Source organism: Aethalodelphis obliquidens, unplaced genomic scaffold (genome assembly GCF_003676395.1).
Source record: "Aethalodelphis obliquidens isolate GAN/ISIS:26980383/991018 unplaced genomic scaffold, ASM367639v1 scaffold39, whole genome shotgun sequence".
NCBI lineage: Eukaryota > Metazoa > Chordata > Mammalia > Artiodactyla > Delphinidae > Aethalodelphis > Aethalodelphis obliquidens.
In genome coordinates this window covers 10630408-10648282 of record NW_020837983.1, presented here as the reverse complement: position 1 = coordinate 10648282, position 17875 = coordinate 10630408, and the positions used below count along the sequence as shown (strand labels likewise).

The following is a 17875-nucleotide window of genomic DNA, read 5'->3' as shown; positions in this document are numbered from 1 at the left end:
GTTCATCTCTGGGCTTTCTATCCTGTTCCATTGATCTATATTTCTGTTTTTGTGCCAGTACCATACTGTCTTGATTACTGTAGCTTTGTAGTATAGTCTGAAGTCAGGGAGCCTGATTCCTCCAGCTCCATTTTTCGTTCTCAAGATTGCTTTGGCTATTCGGGGTCTTTTGTGTTTCCATACAAATTGTGAAATTTTTTGTTCTAGTTCTGTGAAAAATGCCAGTGGTAGTTTGATAGGGATTGCATTAAATCTGTAGATTGCTTTGGGTAGTAGAGTCATTTTCACAGTGTTGATTCTTCCAATCCAAGAACATGGTATATCTCTCCATCTATTTGTATCATCTTTAATTTCTTTCATCAGTGTCTTATAATTTTCTGCATACAGGTCTTTTGTCTCCTTAGGTAGGTTTACTCTTAGATATTTTATTCTTTTTGTTGCATTGGTAAATGGGAGGGTTTTCTTAATTTCACTTTCAGATTTTTCATCATTAGTGTATAGGAATGCCAGAGATTTCTGTGCATTAATTTTGTATCCTGCTACTTTATCAAATTCATTGATTAGCTCTAGTAGTTTTCCAGTAGCATCTTTAGGATTCTCTATGTATAGTATCATGTCACCTGCAAACAGTGACAGCTTTACTTCTTCTTTTCCAGTTTGGATTCCTTTTATTTCTTTTTCTTCTCTGATTGTTCTGGCTAAAACTTCCCAAACTATGTTGAATGATAGTGCTGAGAGTGGGCAACCTTGCCTTGTTCCTGATCTTAGTGGAAATGGTTTCAGTTTTTCACCATTGAGTATGATGTTGGCTGTGGGTTTGTCATATATGGCCTTTATTATGTTGAGGCAAGTTCCCTCTATGCCTACTTTCTGCAGGGTTTTTATCATAAATGGGTGTTGAATTTTGTCGAAAGCTTTCTCTGCATCGATTGAGATGATCGTATGGTTTTTGTCTTTTTTTTTTTTTGCGGTACGCGGGCCCCTCACTGCTGTGGCCTCTCCCATTGTGGAGCACAGGTTCAGCAGCCACGGCTCACGGGCCCAGCCGCTCCGCGGCATGTGGGATCTTCCCAGATCGGGGCATGAACCCGTGTCCCCTGCATCGGCAGGCGGACTCTCAACCACTGCGCCACCAGGGAAGCCCAAGATGATTGTATGGTTTTTCTCCTTCAATTTGTTAATATGGTGTATCACTTTGATTGATTTGCGTATATAGAAGAATCCTTGCATTCCTGGAATAAACCCCACTTGATCGTGGTGTATGATCCTTTTAATGTGCTGTTGGATTCTGTTTGCTAGTGTTTTGTTGAGTATTTTTACATCTATGTTCATCAATGATATTGGCCTGTAGTTTTCTTTCTTTGTGACATCTTTGTCTGGTTTTGGTATCAGGGTGATGGTGGCCTCGTACAATGAGTTTGGGAGAGTTCCTCCCTCTGCTATATTTTGGAAGAGTTTGAGAAGGATAGGTGTTAGCTCTTCTCTAAATGTTTGATAGAATTCGCCTGTGAAGCCATGTGGTCCTGGGCTTTTGTTTGTTGGAAGATTTTTAATCACAGTTTCAATTTCAGTGCTTGTGATTGGTCTGTTCATATTTTCTATTTCTTCCTGGTTCAGTCTCAGCATTTCTAAGAATGCCCAGTGCATTTCTAAGAATTTGTCCATTTCTTCCAGGTTGTCCATTTTATTGGCATAGAGTTGCTTGTAGTAATCTCTCGTGATCCGTTGTATTTCTGCAGTGTCAGTTGTTACTTCTCCTTTTTCATTTCTAATTCTATTGATTTTAGTCTTCTCCCTTTTTTTCTTGATGAGTCTGGCTAATGGTTTATCAATTTTGTTTATTTTCTCGAAGAACCAGCTTTTAGTTTTATTGATCTTTGCTATTGTTTCCTTCATTTCTTTTTCATTTATTTCTGATCTGATCTTTATGATTTCTTTCCTTCTGCTAACTTTGGGGTTTTTTTGTTCTTTCTCTGATTGCTTTAGGTTCAAGTTTAGGTTGTTTATTTGAGATGTTTCCTGTTTCTTAAGGTAGGATTGTATTGCTATAAACTTCCCTCTTAGAACTGCTTTTGCTGCATACCATAGGTGTTGAGTCGTTGTGTCTCCATTGTCATTTGTTTTTAGGTATTTTTTGATTTCCTCTTTGATTTCTTCAGTGATCTCTTGGTTATTAAGTAGTGTATTGTTTAGCCTCCATGTGTTTGTATTTTTTACAGATCTTTTCCTGTAATTGATATCTAGTCTCATAACGTTGTGGTCGGAAAAGATACTTGATGCGATTTCAATTTCCTTAAATTTACCAAGGCTTGATTTGTGACCCAAGATGTGATCTATCCTGGAGAATGTTCCATGAGCACTTGAGAAGAATGTGTGTTCTGTTGTTTTTGGATGGAATGTCCTATAAATATCAATTAAGTCCATCTTGTTTAATGTATCATTTAAAGCTTGTGTTATGTTAGTTATTTTCATTTTGGATGATCTGTCCATTGGTGAAAGTGGGGTGTTAAAGTCCCCTACTATGATTGTGTTACTGTCGTTTTCCCCTTATATGGCTGTTAGTATTTGTCTTATGTATTGAGGTGCTCCTATGTTGGGTCCATAAATATTTACAATTGTTATATCTTCTTCTTGGATCGATCCCTTGATCATTATGTAGTGTCCTTTTTTGTCTCTTGTAATAGTCTTTATTTTAAAGTCTATATTGTCTGATATGAGAATTGCTACTCCAGCTTTCTTTTGATTTCCATTTTCATGGAATATCTTTTTCCGTCCCCTCACTTTCAGTCTGTATGTGTCCCTAGGTCTGAAGTGGGTCTCTTGTAGACAGCATATATACAGGTCTTGTTTTTGTATCCATTCAGCGAGTCTGTGTCTTTTGGTAGGAGCATTAATCCATTTACATTTAAGGTAATTATCAATATGTATGTTCCTATTCCCATTTCCTTAATTGTTTCGGGTTTGTTAATGTAGGTCTTTTCCTTCTCTTGTGTTTCCTGCCTAGAGAAGTTCCTTTAGCATTTGTTGTAAAGCTGGTTTGGTGGTGCTGAACTCCCTCAGCTTTTGCTTGTCTGTAAAGGTTTTAATTTCTCCATCAAATCTGAATGAGATCCTAGCTGGGTAGAGTAATCTTGGTTGTAGGTTTTTCTCCTTCATCACTTTAAATATGTCCTGCCACTCCTGTCCTGCAGAGTTTCTGCTGAAAGATCAGCTGTTAACCTTATGGGGATTCCCTTGTGTGTTATTTGTTGTTTTTCCCTTGCTGCTTTTAATATGTTTTCTTTGTATTTAATTTTTGATAGTTTGATTAATATGTGTCTTGGAGTGTTTCTCCTGGGATTTATCCTGTATGGGACTCTCTGTGCTTCCTGAACTTGATTAACTATTTCCTTTCCCATGTTAGGGAAGTTTTCAACTTCCCTAATCTCTTCAAATATTTTCTCATTCCCTTTCTTTTTCTCTTCTTCTTCTGGAACCCCTATAATTCGAATGTTGGTGTGTTTAATGTTGTCCCACAGGTCTCTGAGACTCTCCTCAGTTCTTTTCATTCTTTTTTCTTTATTCTGCTCTGCACAATATTTTATCTTCCAGGTCACTTATCCGTTCTTCTCCCTCAGTTATTCTGCTTTTGATCCCTTCTAGAGAATTTTTAATTTCATTTATTGTGTTGTTCATCACTGTTTGCTCTTTAGTTCTTCTAGGTCCTTGTTAAACGTTTCTTGTATTTTGTCTATTCTATTTCCAAGATTTTGGATCATCTTTACTATCATTATTCTGAATTCTTTTTCAGGTAGACTGCCTATTTCCTCTTCATTTATTAGGTCTGGTGGGTTTTTACCTTGCTCCTTTATCTGCTGTGTGTTTTTCTGTCTTTTCATTTTGCTTAACTTACTGTATGTTTCTCTGTCTTCTCATTTTGCTTAACTTACTGTGTTTGGGGTCTCCTTTTCGCAGGCTGCAGGTTCGCAGTTCCCTTTGTTTTTGGTGTCTGTCCCCAGTGGCTAAGGTTGGTTCAGTGGGTTGTGTAGGCTTCCTGGTGGAGGGGACTGGTGCCTGTGTTCTGGTGGATGAGTCTGGATCTTGTCTTTCTGGTGGGCACGTCCACGTCTGGTGGTGTGTTTTGGGGTGTCTGTGGCCTTATTATGTTTTTAGGCAGCCTCTCTGCTAATGGATGGGGCTGTGTTCCTGTCTTGCTAGTTGTTTGGCATAGGGTGTCCAGCACTGTAGCTTGCTGGTCGTTGAGTAAAGCTGGGTTTTGGCGTTGAGATGGAGATCTCTGGGAGATTTTCGCTGTTTGATATTACGTGGAGCTGGGAGGCCTCTTGTGGACCAGTGTCCTGAAGTTGGCTCTCCCAGCTCAGAGGCACAGCACTGACTCCTGGCTGGAGCACCAAGAGCCTTTCATCCACACGGCTGGCACAAGGTGGCCATCCATGGTTTCATGTCAGCATCATCTCAGGCACAAACCTCCTTGCTTTTCCATTTTGTCTTTAAGTTACTTGTTGAAACAACTGGCCCGCGGTCCCAGGACTGTTGCGGCTTCGGCCACCGGGGCCCCTCCGGAGCTGGCATCCTCAGTGAGGCCTCCCTCCCCTTGGGCTCCGGGGCAGTTCTGTGACGGCGGAGGGAAGAGACCCTGAGCCGGGAGTTCCAGCTCTGCAGAAACGCGGGCTCCGTTCTCTCCATTAGTTCTTAATACTTATCTTAAAGTTCTGTAGATTGACCTACGATTAACATAAAATAAAATATAAAGGAAAGAGAGTATTAACTAAAACTTTCTTATCAAGTTGGGGACTCACAAGCTTTCACTAAAACCTCCTTATTGTTATGTGGGTTGAGACAAGTGCTGTTTGGCGTTCGGAGCTCTTGTTACTGAGATCTGGGTGACTGCCTTGTCCCAAAGGATGAGTGCCTGCATCCTCATGACGTTTCCTGGGCAGTGCCACAGAGCGTGGAGTTGGAGTTTTAAATACTAAGCTGTGCCAGCCCTCTAAGATCTGACCCCCAAAGTCCTGCTTTTAACAATCCCAGGGAATTAGCCTCTGAGCCAGTCATTGGACACTGTCCCTTAGGAATCAGAACCAGGCCATGGTGAACAACCAGAGGACTTTCTGGGGCTTGACTATTCCCATTATTGGCTGTTCTTGTGGGTTTTCTTCTGCCAGGAGGAACCAGTTCTCTTTTTCTTTCCTGGAGGTCTTTACTCCCCACTAGAGGTTACCCAGTTGTTAGAAACTGCTGTGTTACCAGAGGATCAGTGCTCTATGCAAGCTAGAGCACAGTTGAGGACTGTACCCAGCCCCAGGAGAGTAATAACTGTTATTTTTTGGGTGCTTAAGTCATACAGCTAGTAAGTAGCTGAATTGGGATTCTGACCCAGGCATTCCAGCTCCAGATACATTCTGGGTGGAGTAACCAAGCTCTTTGAACATCTGACAGTAGAGAAACTGCCTCTCTAGAGTGCTGTTCACTCCTGAAAGTAGCGCCTCTCAGGACAGTCAGACTGTATCACGTCTCTCTCCCTTCTGCTTTCCCCACCTCTAAAGCAGCCTCCAGTATGCCCATATCCGTTCACAAGGTGACAGGCTCAGCCTTCTGTGAATCTTGAAAGATATCACACATTAGTGCCTCTAACTCTGCTTGTGGAATGGTTCTTATGACACATTCCCTTTGGTAAATACCAGGGCTTCTACCTGAGCCCTTCCAAATGGTAGGTCCTACAAACTCTTCCATAAATAATCTCTTACTCTCCTAGCACCCAGAGAAATGACTTCAAAGAAGACCTTTCTTTCTTCTTTCCTTCCTTCCTTCTTTCCTTCCTTCCTTCCTTCCTTCCTTCCTTCTTTCCTTCCTTCCTTCCTTCCTTCCTTCCTTCCTTCCTTCCTTCCTTCCTTCCTTCCTTTCTTCATGGAGAAGATGAGCACATTTAGACTCAACAATCTTTTCATCAAAACCTTTAGGCCTCTCTATGACCCAGACATTGCACTCCTGGCCATTTATCCCAGAGAAATGAAGACTTAATATAAAAATATGTACCTGAATGTTTTTAGAAGCCTTAACATAATGCCCCAAAACTGGAGATAATCAGATGTCTTTCAGTAGGTAGACAGTTAAACTGTGGTACATCCATACGTTGGAATACTACTCAGCAGTAGAAAAGAAACAAACTGTTGATACAGGTAACAACCCAGATAAATCTCCAGAGAATTATGTTGAGTGAAAAAAAAAGATCCTCAAAGGTTACATACTGTATGGCTGTATTTATGTAACACTCTAGAAATGATAGAATTATAGTAATGGAAGACAGTAGTGGTTTCCAGGGGATAAGGAGAGGTAGGGGCAGGAGGGGAGTAGGTGTGGCTGTAAGAGGGCAAAGATCCTGGTGGGGCTGGAAATATTCTGTATCCTGACAGTATCAATGTCAATATCCTGGTTGTGATATGGTACTACTATTGTTTTACTCTGTGTTACCATCAGGGGAAACTGGGTGAAAGGTACACAGGATCTCTCTGTATTGTTTCTTACAACTGAATTTGAATGTACAATTATCTCAAAATAAAAGGTTTAATTTAAAAAATCTTTAGTCCTCTTCACCCTTTGGACAGTAGTTAACGTGTCCCGATTTTTATTCATTTCTATTATTTCTTGGGGAATCTATCAATAGCTTTCTAGTGGTCTTTTTAGGGTCTTCAGCATTTTCTTGGCAGGTTTCTAGTAATTAGGTCTAATGCATTTATATAGCATTAAGTTTGAAATCACATAAATTTGTAATTTGATCGTTTATTTTCTTATGTGACCTTGTCATATCAAAAGAAACTGGCAGAAAATGGTCTTTCTTATGGATTTAAGGAAACATTAGGATTACTTTGGGGGCACATAACTATATAATCGATAATTCTATCTCCAAATAAACAGCTACACTTGTCCTTTTCATAATATAAATCCTACTATCTTCAGAATAACCCCTGTACCATTTTAACATTGAAAAAGCCACATCTTAAATTAATATATTAGACTTTAGTCATGAAGACTCAGCTCTAGTGGGCAGGACATAAAAGGAAAATAGTAGGCTTGGGTGAACGCAGACTATTTGTTCAGGGAAATCAATTAAGTGGCTCAGTGATAATGAAATCTGTCTAAACTGGTATTACAGACTTGCAGAAATATAAGGGAACAGTTGAAGAGGGTTGGATGTTTTGCGTATTATCATGTCATCTTGATATTTGCTGAACTGTTGTGGGACTGGTCCTCACATGTAGTTTGTCTTCACTTCCAACCTCACACTGATAGCCCTTATGATACAACCCGACTTACGTATGGTAAATGGAGCTTTATAAAATGCCATTGATTATTCCCTATAAGTTTATTTAAAGGGACTTGATGACAGCGTAAATGACTAGTAGTAAAAGTCATGAATTTCAGCTGGAACTATAAATTTGGGATTTAGACTTTATATCCCAAATTTACCACTTAGCATATTATCTGGAACATTTTGGGCACACAGTAAATGTTTGCCTAACAAATTACTATTGATTTTTTGTGGTCCATGCTGCCTGTCTGTGACCCCCTTGCTTCCACGTTTCCTCAAGAAAAGAGTGCAGTGGGACTGATGGGGGACTCTTCAAATGTCTTTCAGTGCCCTAAGGGGAAACCTGAGGGGGGTCCCAGTGAAAGTGTGAGTGTGGGGCTGCACCGAGATGCAGGAGGGGTGGGGTCAGGCATGTGGAAAAGACTGCAGATAGATTGGAGCCAGTTTTCTTTCACACTGAAAAGAAAAGGTAGTTGGACAATCTCAGGAGGAGATTTAAGTACCAGTATTCAAGACAGATTAGACATTTTTTTTCTTAAATGTACCTGTTTGGTTTAAACACAAGTATTCGTTGTTTTTAATTTTTTCCCCCACTGCAAATAGCATTTTATTTCTAAAATTGCTTTAGTGGGCTAACCTGAGATGTAGCCACCATTTATAATGGGAAAAATATGCATTCCAAATTCTGGTAAGTTAGAGTGAATTTTCAGAGTGCAGTTTCTCCTCTATTGATGGTAACATAATCTGACTCTCTTTCTTTCATCTTTCTGACCGTGCTTTCTTGTTAGTGGGCAACAGAGCTTCTCCTTATTAAGCCCTTCTTTCCTCCTTTTCACCACTTTATTACTCGTCATTGACTTTAGTAGCCTCATAAGTTGATGCCTTACCCATAGATTTTCTGGAAAATATCTACAGGTCCCTGTACCTTGTCTGTGTTTAGTAGAATAGCAAGTCCCTTTTCACACCACATCTTTGTTATAACTGAACTTTCTATTTATTATAGATCCTTGCTTGCACATTTCTGGATAGTCTGTTGAACCTTCTTAAGAATTCAGAGAAACTGCCGTGGGACCACGGAGAGAAAGATCTAATCTTAAGGCTTACGTGAGTATTTTCTACTGTGGACTCCCTCACAACATGTGAAAGCTTCAGTGAACTGTGGCCTTGCTTTTGGGCAGATTCATTTCTATAGTCAAGATGAAAAATGTTATCTATCTTTGGGCTTATTAAATTTGGAGGTTAGTAGCTTCTCAAGGGCACAAAGAAATCACAAAATAAACCATGCTTATTCTCACTTAAAAAATGGACAAGAAAGACTTGTCCTTTTTACTGAGCTGATATTCGAAAGAATCCCAGTCTGCAAACCACAAGAATTCTTAACTGTTTGAACCAAGAATACCAAGTAGATTGTTTTTCATTATCTATTCTTAGAGAATTTAACCGAAACGCGGTACCTCTTGAAAAGCACTTGATATGTGGTATTTTAATTTTTTAAAAGCTTGTGATACCTCTGTCTTTTTTATGGTCCAATCCAATGACTACTGTAGGGGAAAATAGGGAGATTACCCTTGAAAGAGAATTCTTGACTGTTTTTTTGAGAAACATCTTCCCATTGGGTTAATTTCTTTAAAAAGCATTATATAGTGTCATAATCTGAGGTTTATCTTATCTTGATCCCTGTAACTCTTAATCATAAACATATTTTCCCATTATTTAGAATTATCCTTAACAGCTCCTTCTCACCCTTTATATCCAACAGGTCATTGAGTTGTGTTCATTCTATCTAGTGTATCCCTCTCCAGTATGCCCCCTTCTCTCTGCCACTGCCTTAGATCAGGCTATCATCATTTCTTGCCTGGATCTCTACAATGACACCGATTGATCTCCCTGTCTCCAATCTTGACCCCCTCCAAACTAACCTCTCTGTATTGCCAGAAAGTCATCTTTCTGAAAGACTAATATACTAAGACCATGCCATTTCCTTGACTTAAAATCCTTCAATGACTCCTTACTAAAATTCAGGTATAATAAATCTTACTATGGACTTGTTAGGAAGATTAAATAAAATTCATTAAGACCCCTTAATGCAGTGCCTGGCTCGGGACAGGCTCTCAGTCTGTGTTAATGTTTCCCCCTTGCACGCATGGCAGCAGCAGAGCTTAAGGTGGCCCAGGTATAGAGGGACAGTGGCTCTGCTGGAAACCAGGCTAAAAGGAGTGGGGGCAAGAATCTCACTGAACTCCAGAGCCAGGCTTTCCTAAATCCCTGGGAGGTTAGGCACAATAGATTGATCTAGCATCCAGTTCCATCTGTGTTCCAGGAAGACTGCCTGATAAATTATAAGCCAAGCTCATCTGTGACTAAGCTTTTTTAACCTTAGAGTAAGGGAGCCATCTTAACAAACACATCGGTCTCTGCCTTTGTGTTTTCTTGTTTTGGTTTGTTTTCTCTTTAACTTCTTAGTAAAGTTTCTTTTGTCAGGCTTTAACTTTTTCTTAAATGAACCAAGGAAGGGACAATTGCAGGTGGGGTGGAGACACACCCACACACACGCACGCACACACGCACGCATGCGCATGCACGCATGCACTGAGAGACCAAGAAATTGCTGAGGGCAGGGAAGTATCAATGAAGGATGTGTGGAAACACCTACTGGTGAACCGAGGCTACTCAGATGGGTGAAGTATTAGCATGGACACTGCTGGGATAGCTGCCTTTGTCCTGCCTCTGCATCCCCACAGAGACCTGTTTTTCCTCATCTCTCCATGTTCAGATGGGGAGTTTGGCAAAATCAGATATTTAGATAACCACAGAACAAAGCAGAATAGGATCAATACTGTAAAAAGGACAGAATTCTTAATTTCATGATACTTCCAGTTTTTAAATTTAGTTTGTTGCCTTCCTTAGCTTTTCTCTTTCTATGAAAAATTTGAAGTTTGTGCTCTAAACACATTTAGCAGGTCCTTATTGAGTGTGAATTAAGTTATTGTTTTTTTCATGCTGATTTAGTTAACTTTTGAGCTGATAATTCTGTTTTACCATATAGAATATCTCAAATACAATAAAAAGCAAATATATGAAAGAGAATTAGTTTGTTTTAAATAAGAATCTCTACCAGTAGTAGCGTTTGTGTGTGTGTATGTGCGTGTATAGGTAGTTTTATGAAGTTTAAGGAACATGCTGTCTTTGTCTTCTGATGATGTAATAAACTTAAATCTAAGCACTTATATCTTTTTTTTTTTTTTTTTTGCTATACGCGGGCCTCTCACTGTTGTGGCCTCTCCTGTTGCGGAGCACAGGCTCTGGACGCGCAGGCTCAGCGGCCATGGCTCACGGGCCCAGCCGCTCCGCGGCATGTGGGATCTTCCCGGACCGGGCCATGAACCCATGTCCCCTGCATCTGCAGGCGGACTTTCAACCACTGCGCCACCAGGGAAGCCCTAAGCACTTATATTTTGTTTCACTTTAAAAATATCTCAATCCAGGGACTTCCCTGGCCGTCCAGTGGTTAAGACTCCATGCTTCCAATGCAGGGGATGCAGGTTTGATCCCTGGTTGGGGAACTAAGACCCACGTGCCGCGTGGCGTGGCCAAAAAAAAAATCTCAGTCTTTTTATATGATGAAAAGTGAAATATGGCTTTATGGTAATTTAATTGCAATTTTGATTCAACAGATATGAAAAAAATGAGACATTTTAATGGAAAATAAAATATAATAATTGATAACTCTGTTGTTGTTTCTGTTTGGTGAAGTAATTTATTAGAGGCAGGAGGCCAAGAAGAAAAAGAAATAGCGCTTTTCTAAATGACTTCATTGTCTTGGTTTAGTTGGCTTCTCTGAATCTTGTTCACCTCATATTTCATTACAGGCACATTCCGTCACCACATCTGAACAATGTCCTACGTTTTTGTGAATGATTCTTCTCAGACTAATGTGCCCCTGCTACAAGCCTGTATTGATGGAGACTTTAACTACTCCAAGAGGCTTTTGGAAAGTGGCTTTGACCCAAATATTCGTGACACCAGGGGCAGAACAGGCCTTCACCTCGCAGCAGCCCGAGGGAATGTAGACATCTGCCAGTTATTACATAAATTTGGTGCTGATCTCCTGGCCACAGATTATCAGGGAAACACAGCTCTTCATCTCTGTGGCCACGTGGATACTATTCAATTCTTAGTTTCCAATGGACTCAAAATTGATATTTGGTAAGTTCTGTGGTTTTTGAAGTCTTGTCACTTCTTCCCATTAGTCTGTCAACCAATGATCTTGGAGTCCATTGATTTTGTTTCCTCACTGATTGAGCACAGCAAGTTCAGAAGGGTATTGAGGACAATGAGTAAGGGAACAAGAGGCTGACTTCTAGATTTATGCTGAAGCAGTGTATGTTTTTCTATGAAGATAGTGGCTAGGTTCTGCTACTAATTAATTGTGTATTGTAAGACAAGGGCACTTGTCAACAATCTGTTACAGCCTGGGCACTGCACATACTGTGTTTAGCTCATTTAATCCTCAGAATGAACAACTCTTAAGGTAGGTATTCATTTTATAGATGAAATAATTGAGACAAGCATTCTGAGGTAAATGACTTAACGAAGGTCACACAGCTGGAATCTGAACCTAGTTCCACCTGATTCCAAAGCTTGTTTGCCTTCTGCCGTATAATATACCATGCTAGCTTCATAATCTCTCTGGGGCGCTCACAGTGCTTTTGATACTGAACAATTTGAAGAAGTAGTGGTTTTTTTGGTTTGTTTTAGTGATTCCGTCTCCTGAGTGGGAAAGATCAGGCCACTTTAAAAAGTGACCTTGACCTTTAAGCCACAGTTTCATGTTGCCCTAATTTATTGGTGCTCTAGTGTCCCTAAATTTGAATAAGACAGTAAATGGTTCTGCTGCTACAGAACAAGATGTGGTGGGAATTAACTATAGGATTCAGTGTTACTTGGGCTCTCTCCTGTTGTTAAATAGCTAGGTGAACCAAAGCAGCTTATTTGATTACTTTTGAGCGTGGGTGGTTTTTTTTGTTGTTTGTTTACTTCTTAGACATTTAAAAAAAATATACACCCTTCTCATGAAATATATAAATGTCAGATAAGGATGAATCTAGAATTTTCCAATTAATTTCTAGGAAGATGCCCTCCTTTTCTTTTATTTATTCTCATTTATCTACTCTTGCCTGTATATTTTTTTTTCCTTTTTCTCTAAAAGGAAAAAAAAAAAAAGGTTAACTCAAAATTCAGGTTCCACCTCAACCGCTGGTCCTGCTCTGGGTTTTAATTTCGAGTTAATGGGGCCCATGCCTTCCTCACTGAGATCTACACAAATGGCTACTAACAGTATAACATAACCTCTTTATTTTTATGAACTTTTTAGCAATCATCAAGGTGCTACACCCCTGGTTCTGGCAAAGCGCAGGGGAGTGAATAAAGATGTCATCCGATTGCTGGAATCTTTGGAAGAGCAGGAGGTAAAAGGATTTAACAGAGGAACTCACTCAAAACTGGAGACTATGCAGACAGCTGAGAGTGAAAGGTACTTTGATACTTTCAAGTAAAGTGCTTTGATACTTTCTTTGAAATTATATTAGTCCTTATGGCTCCAGGTTACAATTGAAAAGCTATTAACGGAAAGTACTATGTGCCCACATGCACAGAATGTTCTGTTAGCCACTGGGCAAGGGCAGCCTGCTGTATTGGTAGTACAAGTGAAAAGAGCTGAATAAGAGGGAGGGAAACAGGAGTCTGAGAATTTAAGTACAGATCACAAAAAGAATGGAATTTCGAAAAAGGAGGAGAAAGATAAGTCAGGACAAGAACTTGGACAGTATTAGAAAAGACCAAAAAGCTACCTTTCAAAGGTAGGGAATTAAAGTGCTGAGGAAAAGTAAAACAGGAGGAGAGTAAGACAAGACTTAACACATACACAGTTCAGTGATGTGAAAGTGACTTTTACATGAGACGGAACAAATGAAATTTGGGCTCCTGTAAGTAATTGAAGCTAAGATGTAGTGACTGACAGCGTCTCAAATATCTCATCATTTCTCATCTAGAAGCAGTTTAGAACATAGTTCAGGGAGCTCTGGAAAGGTGACCAGGCATCTTTTCTCTGGCATCACGGGCTCAACAGGTAAAGTCTCTAGGCCAGACTTAGTTATACTAGCATGTAGTTTGGTTGACCACCATGGAGTTTAAGCTTTCCAGGTATTACAGGGGAGGAAGGATGATGAGCTCTATAGTCTCCTCCCACAAGTTTCAGTGGACTAGGGCCCTCAGTAGCTATTGACCCAGTAGCAGATTGACCAAGACTTGGAATTAGGAGCATATGGTCCACTTAGACTGTTGGGATCATTGTTTCTGTGAGTTCCAGATGAAATCCTCTGTTTTTCATAGTTCACCCTTAATTTGAGTCTTCTGTGCCCGTGACTCCTTTCCTCCCTCTTTGTGGACTGCCTGGTGTATTCCTTGGGGACCATTAATTCTACTCTCAAGTTTAGGATTATTTTGTTGTTACAAATACTTACTATTGTCCAAAGAAATTAAACAGTTTTACTTCTAGAACAGTGCATGCTCCTTATGAGTTATCACTGAAGGCTGGCAAGTACGTAAAATAAGAAGCCAGAGGTGCATTGCAAGCCCTTCTTTCACCTGTGTGCTCTGGATTGGCAGTCAGGATGCTATAAGCAATTCAGTAACATTGAGTTATCTGTTTTTTATTAAAGATCATGTTCTTGCAAAATAACTTAAAATTTATTTTCAAAACTACTTTAAGCTTCTTTACTGTGAAAAATGTCCGAGAATGTGCATTTTCTTGGTATATCTTCAGGACGTTGCTTGGTATATTTTGTTAATAGCCAATTTCTTGGCATCTCTTTATTAGAAATATACTTTATTTTGCCTCCGTTGTGGTTATTTATTAACTAAGAAGTGATTAGTCATTTGAGCAATGCAATATGAAGTATTTATTCCTACTTCTTTCACGTACCTGCCATTGCACTTCAGCATGAGAATTTGCATTATTTACGGCATTATGTAAAGCCTGTTCTTTGAAAATTGAATTATTAATACTTGTACTACCTAGTTGTCCTATCTTACTCCTGCCCTTCAGTGTCATCGTAGGAAGGTGTGGTTGAAGCTTAAATTAAAAAGCTTAAAGCAGCATCATTGGTTATTAGGGAAAATGCAGATCAAAACCACAGTGAAATACCACTTTATACCCATCTTTATACAATCAAAAAGATGGACAACAACAAGTACTGGCAATGATGTGAAAAAATTTGAGCCGTCATACATTGCTGGTGGGAATGTAAAATAGCGTAGCTGCTGTGGAAGACAGTCTGGCAGCTCCTCAAAAAGTTACACAGAATTACCATACGACCCAACAATTCTACTTTTAGGTATACACCCAAGAAAATTGAAAACACATGTCACACAAAAACTTGTACATGAATTTCATAGAAGCATTATTTATAATAACCAAAAGGTGGAAACCACCCAAAAGTCCATCGATGATGAGTGGATAAACAAACTGTCATCTATCCACCTAGTGAAACATTATTCCACCATAAAAAGGAATGTAATACTGATATGTGCTACAATGCAGATGAGCTTTGAAAACATGCTACATGAGAGAAGCCAGGCACAAAAGGCCAAATATCATATGATTCCATTTATATGAAGTGTCCATAATCAGCAAATAGAAAGTAGTGGTTGCCAGGAGCAGGGGAAGGGGCAGTGGGAAGTGGCTGCTGAAGGTACAGAGTTTATTATAGAGGCGACCAAATGTTCTAAAATTAGATAACGGAGATGGTTCTACAACTTTGCGAATTGACTAAAAACCACTGAATCATGTACTTTAATTTTTTAAATTTTACTTGTTGCTGTGTGCAGGCTTTCTCTAGTTGCAGCGAGCAGGGGCTACTCTTCATTGTGGCGCGCGGGCTTCTCATCGTGGTGGCTTCTCTTGTTGCGGAGCATGGGCTTGAGGCACACGGGCTTCAGTAGTTGCAGCATGCGGGCTCAGTAGTTGTGGCACGTGGGCCCTAGAGCAAGTGGGCTTCAGTAGTTGCAGCACACGGGCTCAGTAATTGTGGCGTGTGGGCTCTAGGGCACGTGGGCTCTAGGGCGCACTGGCTTTAGTAGTTGTGACGTGTGGGCTCAGAAGTTGTGGCTTGCGGGCTCTAGAGCACAGGCTCAGTAGTTGTGGCGCATGGGCTTAGTTGCTCCGTGGCATATGGGATCTTACCGGACCAGGGATGGAAACTGTGTCCCCTGCATTAGCAGGTAGATTCTTAATCACTGCACCATCAGGGAAGCCCCTGAATCACATACTTTAAAAAGATGAATTTTATAATACATGAATTACATCAATTTAGAAAAAGTGAGGGAGGGACTTCCCTGGTAGCACAGTGGATATGACTCCATGCTTCCAGTGCAGGGGGCCTGGGTTTGATCCCTGGTTAAGGAACCAGATCCCACATGCATGCTGCAACTAAGAGTTTGCATGCCACAACTAAGGAGCCCACGTGCTGCAACTATGGAGCTGGTGAGCTGCAGCTAAGGAGCGTGCGAGCCACAACTAAGGAGCCCGCCTGCCACAACTAAGACCCTGTGCAACCAAATAAATAAATATTTTTTAAAAAATAAAAAAAGTGGGGGAAAAGTTTAAAGGGATTGGCTAGTACATGGCATTGTGGCATAGCTGTGTAATGATTAGCCTTTTCTAGAACAGGAGATAAAGCAAGATTTTGAATGTATTTAGTGTTTTCCAGTCCCCTTATGATTCCCTGAAACATAGCATAACTTCTTAAGGGCCTATCAGTCAAGTTGATGAAAAACATTTCCCCACACCCCCTTATATCCTAAGTTTAATTTAGCTCCTTTTTACTCTGTAGGTATGGGATGACAGAGACAGTGTAGGTGACACATGTACAAAAAAGATTACACACGCACACACAGACCATCATGCTAGAATCAGGTATTTCCTAGACAGTAGAAAACATTTCATTGGATCAGGTTGCTATAGACAGTTCTGATTGGCAAAACTTCATGGGCTCCTAGAGAACGTGCAACTGAATTCTCATTTTACAGGTCCCTACCCCACCCGCCACTATCCAAAAATAGAGTGTTTCCTTAAGCCGAGATGGCATAAAGCAATTGCCTTAGGACTCATCTTACTAATGGATGCACAAAATAAATCGAGATAAAGCACAGATGCTCACAGACACAGTTCAAAGATATTGCAGCTGGATGCTGAGATGCTGAGTGTAGTTCCTGGGGAAGGAGCTTGGTGGTGCCACTCTTCCTGCAAAATAAACATTAAACACTGTTTTTGCTTTTCGCCTTTTTTCGTATAAAAGCAAAAATCCTCTTGGGATTACTTTCAGTTAGCAAACACTGGTAGTATTGTAGATGTTTCTTAAAAGTGAGGAGGCATAAAGCAAACTTTCAAAAAATGGGGGATACCTGTATATCTAACACTTTTAAGTATGAGAGCATGTTGACTCAGACGTAGTCAATAAATTTCATGTAAGTCAAAATTAACCTCTCCTGAACTTCTTAAAGTTCTAATCTTATTTTTGAACTTGCTTGAGTTTTCTTTAAATTTTTGTGTTGTTGTAGATTCCCATTGAAAATGTCTTCTCCTATTCAGAAGATAAATATAAAAAAAAGTTTGGATGTCAAACAGATTGGCCCATTAAGAAATCACCTTCCCATGATTAGAGAAGACTCTAAATGCCAGTAAACGCTGAAGTGCCTTTGTTTAACAGTGTCAAGAAGTAAAATAAAGTTGTAGTTACCAAAAAAAAACACTGTCAATTTTGCATGATGAACCAGGCTCTTAAGACATTGTTTTGTGCTGTTTCCATTGTTCTGCCCCAAGATGGTTGGAAGAATATGAAGAGAAGGAGTAGTTTAGGAAGGATAATAACAGCGGTAGATAGTTGATACTTGTGATTATGGTCATTGTGGCTTTAATCTAAATGATACCCTGTTGTTGGTCCTGCATGTTGTGACGTAATTGTGGGTGCTAATCCCTTAGAGCTTCAAATTCATCACTGTGCAGCCTTCCAAATACCAATGTCAGATATACTCTATTTGTAGTGGTCATATTTCTCGCTTATATAGTTACAAAAACCTGAATCAGTGTTTTTATGGTATTTGTGCTACCTTATTTTCAACTAGACTCAGCCTTTATATAGAAGAGAAATAAACGTATATTATGTTATTGTACAAGATGGAACTAAAACCAGTAGGAGGAACCTATTAAGAGGAATTCCTAATGGTTAGCCCTGTCCAAGTGTAAGACTGAAGAGTAAGCATCCATTACTAGAGTATTACAGTTTAAAGAAGGAATTCCTTCATTGGTCAGATTATTGAACTAAATTAATAAAAATTCCCTTTTCACTTTAAGATTCACATACTTTATAGAACAGTTTTTTAGACTTGCCCGTCTTTGCTTATTTCCATTAACATGAGTTCTTAAATTTTGAATCATCATGTTGAATTCTAAATTTCAAATAACCAAAATGTGTTTTGCTTTAGTACCTGGTGGAAACAACTCATTTG

At 39.8% G+C, this 17875-nt stretch overlaps 1 protein-coding gene across 5 annotated transcripts in view; it reads left to right on the top strand.

Annotated features, from left to right (window-relative positions):
• Positions 1-17875, top strand: part of ANKRD46 (ankyrin repeat domain 46) — a 37097-nt gene that overhangs the window by 16863 nt on the left and 2359 nt on the right. For all 5 annotated transcript variants that reach the window (XM_027131526.1, XM_027131528.1, XM_027131527.1 and 2 more), the window contains exons 2-4: positions 8313-8413; positions 11179-11515; positions 12684-12842. In XM_027131526.1, the coding sequence (XP_026987327.1) occupies positions 11205-11515; positions 12684-12842 (470 nt within the window). In that variant the 5' untranslated portion in view covers positions 8313-8413; positions 11179-11204. The remainder of the gene's footprint in view (positions 1-8312; positions 8414-11178; positions 11516-12683; positions 12843-17875) is intronic.